Genomic DNA, 3,973 nt, shown 5'->3' on the forward strand with positions numbered 1-3,973 from the left:
ATCCATATTCAACACAGCATGAGAAATGAGAAAATTCAGAGGTCTTCCTGGGTTTTTGCATTAAACCAAGAGAACTTTGCCCTGACCTCCCCCTACTCCTCGCACAGCTCCTTCTCCAAAGCAGGTGGAAAATACATCTTGCCCTGGATATCCTACGCTGTCATTTCCAGAGCATGGAAACGATGTGGGGCAAGTGAAAAAGAATGTGGTAGCTCTGGTTTTCCTACTCATGTAATCCTTCTACAGGAAGACTCAGAAATACGAGGAAAGATCTCTAACTGACTCCTTTGTTGAACAGATCCCACACTGTGGACAGTTTGCCAAGAGCGTCTGTCTCCAGATTGAGAAATCTGTCCCCATTGCCTCTAACAATACAGCTAAATTTTTTAAACACTGTTTCCCAGGACTGCAACCAGTGCACTGAAGTGCCCCATGCCAGGAAGACATGAACTGAATGGATGCAAGTCTTCATTCCTCACTAAATCCATCTGGTGTGTAGGAGCTGAGAAGAAAGGAAATCTTGAATTAGGCTCCTCTGAGGCATAAAATGCCTGAAGCAACTCAAGATTTGCCAGCAATTTCTAAAAGGCCCTTACAGATAAAGGCAACCGTTTCATGTTCATTTACACATCCAGCAGGTCTATTCCTGGGCATACCAAAGCCAATTCAGTGGCTGCACTGGGGCTGTAAAAAGAAAACGGGCTGAAAACTTAAGATATATCCATTCTTGTTTGAGGTACACCTATTAAAGCAGTTAAGAACTAGCAAACAGTAATTTGTCTTATTTCTGGAAAAATTCTTGTTACCTGAGCAATTGCATCCTTGAGTTGATTGTATTTCTCTAAATCAAATCGTGTCTTTTTGGCTCCTTTATGGAAAAATAATAAATACTGTCTGTCTCTGGCTTCTGGATAAACATATTCCTAAAAAAGAAGAAAGGAGAGAAGATACGAATATAGCCACAACAGGATGCAACACAGGATGCCATTAGTACAGTATCTATCAGGTGTGTTTTGGACGACTGGTTTCTGTCAGTGAAGGCACAAGACCAGAGAGCATTGTCCAAATTCACCCAAGCATGGTGGGGGTGGACCCCAGCAAGCAACTAAGCCCTCACCCAGTCACTTGCTTCTCCACAGCCAGGTGGGGGAAGAGAATTGAAAGGGCAACAAACAAGAAAAACTTAAAAGTCAACATAAAGACAGTTCACTTCTTATAAAGAAAGAAAAAAAAAAACAACAACCCAAACAAACAAAAAACCCAAACCAAACAAATAACCCCACACAGATGACAGTGATATAAATGCAGCAGACCAATGCCCAACCAGTCTCCAAGCAACAGCTACTTCGGAGAAATCCACCCATCCCCACCCCCCCAAACCCTTCCCCAGTTTACTGCTGAGCATGACATTATAGGTCATGGGATCTCTCCTTGGCTAGCTGTCCCAGCTGTATCCCCCTTGCAATGCCTCACCCACCCTCAGCCTATTCCTGGGGGGAAGTGGTGGTGGGGAGGGGCGGGTCAGGGAGGAACAAGAAACAGAAGGGTTTGATGCTGTGCAAGCATGGTTCAGCAACAGAAAAACCACTGGTGTGTTACCAAGACTGTTTTGGTCACAAATCCAAAACACAGCACCATACCAGCTGTTACGAAGAACACTAACTCCATCCCAGCCAGACCCAGTACAGTCAGGCATTTGCTTCTCTACTAGTATATTACACACCAGCAGTAAGTTACCATCACCTTCCTGCTATCCTGAAAGTGTGAATCCTTCCATGCTAAGAGAACAAAAACTAACACTTTTGAGTGTTCCAATACTGACAAGTTCGCAGGGAGAAAGGGAGGGGGAAAAAAGATAATAAAAAAAAAAAAAATCTATAAATACTAGAAGAAAGCCTTTGTAAGATGATCCTTACTTTATTTTTCTTAAGGTCATAAACATGCAATAGCTAATTAAAGCAACAATAGTTGCTCATGAGTTCATCTGTCAACCAAGCTATGCAAGTGAGAACAAGAACCCGATACCCCAGCTTTTGCCAGGGATACTCTGCTGCAAAAAGTCACAGCTTTTTAAAGTGTGCAGATAACTTGGAGCAGCAGAGCTGTTCACACCAAATCCCACATAAGCCCTACAAAGCACAGGTCTGCTGCCGAAGTTAACTCTCCCTTGCACTGGAACATTACACAGCCTCTGTATTGGGTATGCATTCAATGATCAGGGCTGTCAGGTGGACAAAAGCTACATTTATAGTCACACCAAACACGAAATACCGAGATCTTAAGGTCTGGCAGAAGATGTACTAATTGATTACAGATGACAATCAAATCTGGGCTAAAACCAGAAGTTCCAACTGAACTTTGACAGCCTATTGCAGCAGCCCTTACAGAGGCACGTGTGTTCTCAGCCCCTGAAATCCTGCAGCTGACAGAACCCTACAGTGTTTGTTCTGATGGTATTGTGACAGTAGAGACTCTTCAAGCACTCCCTTATTATTTAGAAAGGATTATGAAGTTTAAATGTTGAATGATGAGGCAAACCATGTACTAGAAAATCCACGCGGTCTCTCAAAACCACAAGGATGCAGAGAAGGATCCTTCACCTGATTAAGAAGTCAGATGCATGAAATACCTACACAAAAGCATTTCCAACAAGATCCCTGAACTTTTGTCATTTTAAAAAGGCCAGGAACTCATGTCAAAAAGGTGGACTTCTTTGAAATGCAGGAAGGTACCTCATACACACATAGTTCATTTGGGCTGATAAATCACAGCACTCAACTTGGACCGGAAGCTTCCAGTCCAAGCTTCACTTGACTGGAAGATTCCAATGCAAGTCAATATATGGGGCTGCATATGTGTGCATGCAGAAACCATTGTGTGTCAGAAGATAAACCTGTTTAGCTAAAGCAGTCAGCCAGCAGACACACACAAGCACTTATGGCAAGACAGCCAGAAATCAGCAATGACCACCACCAGAAAAGCACACAATCATACGCTAGCATCCTGGACAGCATAAATTAAATTAAGCTGCATCTAGGTTCGAACAGGATAAGGAAGAGGCAAAGCTACTTTTAACAAGCACAGTTTTGCTATTTTTCTAGGGAGTAGAGCTCAAAAAGTCTTCTACTGAAGTGTCAATATCAGCACAGCAAGTCCTACCTGGCGAGTCATTACGAAATAAGCATACATTGCCATGGCACTACCATAAGTGATGAAATAGGTGACTGGTTCCATAATGTCCCAAGAATACTCCCACCAGGTGAGGCGTGCCAGAATCCCAAACTGAGTGGCCATGTAGGCCAGGCCTCCCCACAACACCAAGGTTGTCCTCTTCTCTGCTTTCCGGCGGAGCTCCAGCTTTACCTGCAGAAGACAGAAGCATACACCTTGCATTCTCAAAAACAATTCTGTTAATATCATTAAGAGATTATGTAAAACCAGCACTTTATATTTATATTAGGTGGTTTGAAACATATGATTTCAAACTAGATTATGCAGACAAATTTAGACTTTTTCATCAGTATCTTGCCATCATGCATATTTTACTCTGAACATGCTCTGGATGCCTCACAAAGGTGTTTATTTCTCTATCTTCAGAGATGTTCTGTTGCATTAGTCCCAGTCTTTATTTAATACCAAGTTCATTTCCAATTATATAAATCAGGGGAAAAAGATACTTTCACAGTAACCAGAGACAGATATGGTTTGGTATACATTTGGTGCATCCTCTGCTTCAGTGATCTTGGAACTATTTGAAGCATACCAGGGACCTAATTAAAATCTTGAAATAAATTAAGGTTGCATTTGGAGGATAAGTAAAATACAATGAGAAACTTCTCACTTTTTCTAGTGGTGCTATTTGCTCCTTCAGTTCCTCTAGTCTCCCTATGAGCTCCTTCTCTTTGTTCAGCTGATGCTCCTCAATGCACAAGGCGGTATATAACTGCTGAAACAGTGTCTTTACCTCCTTTCG

General features: G+C 42.3%; 1 protein-coding gene across 1 annotated transcript in view; it reads right to left on the bottom strand.

Moving 5' to 3' along the window:
* Positions 1-761: 761 nt before the first annotated feature.
* Positions 762-3,973, bottom strand: part of MCU (mitochondrial calcium uniporter) — a gene marked incomplete at its 5' end in the record, with an annotated part of 11,834 nt that continues 8,622 nt past the window's right edge. Inside the window, 3 exons of the mRNA XM_010021393.1 lie at positions 762-923; positions 3,160-3,363; positions 3,842-3,964. Of these exons, the coding sequence (XP_010019695.1) occupies positions 762-923; positions 3,160-3,363; positions 3,842-3,964 (489 nt within the window). The remainder of the gene's footprint in view (positions 924-3,159; positions 3,364-3,841; positions 3,965-3,973) is intronic.

The sequence above is a fragment of the Nestor notabilis genome, unplaced genomic scaffold, assembly GCF_000696875.1.
Source record: "Nestor notabilis isolate BGI_N333 unplaced genomic scaffold, ASM69687v1 scaffold12109, whole genome shotgun sequence".
Classification (NCBI taxonomy): Eukaryota; Metazoa; Chordata; class Aves; order Psittaciformes; family Psittacidae; genus Nestor; species Nestor notabilis.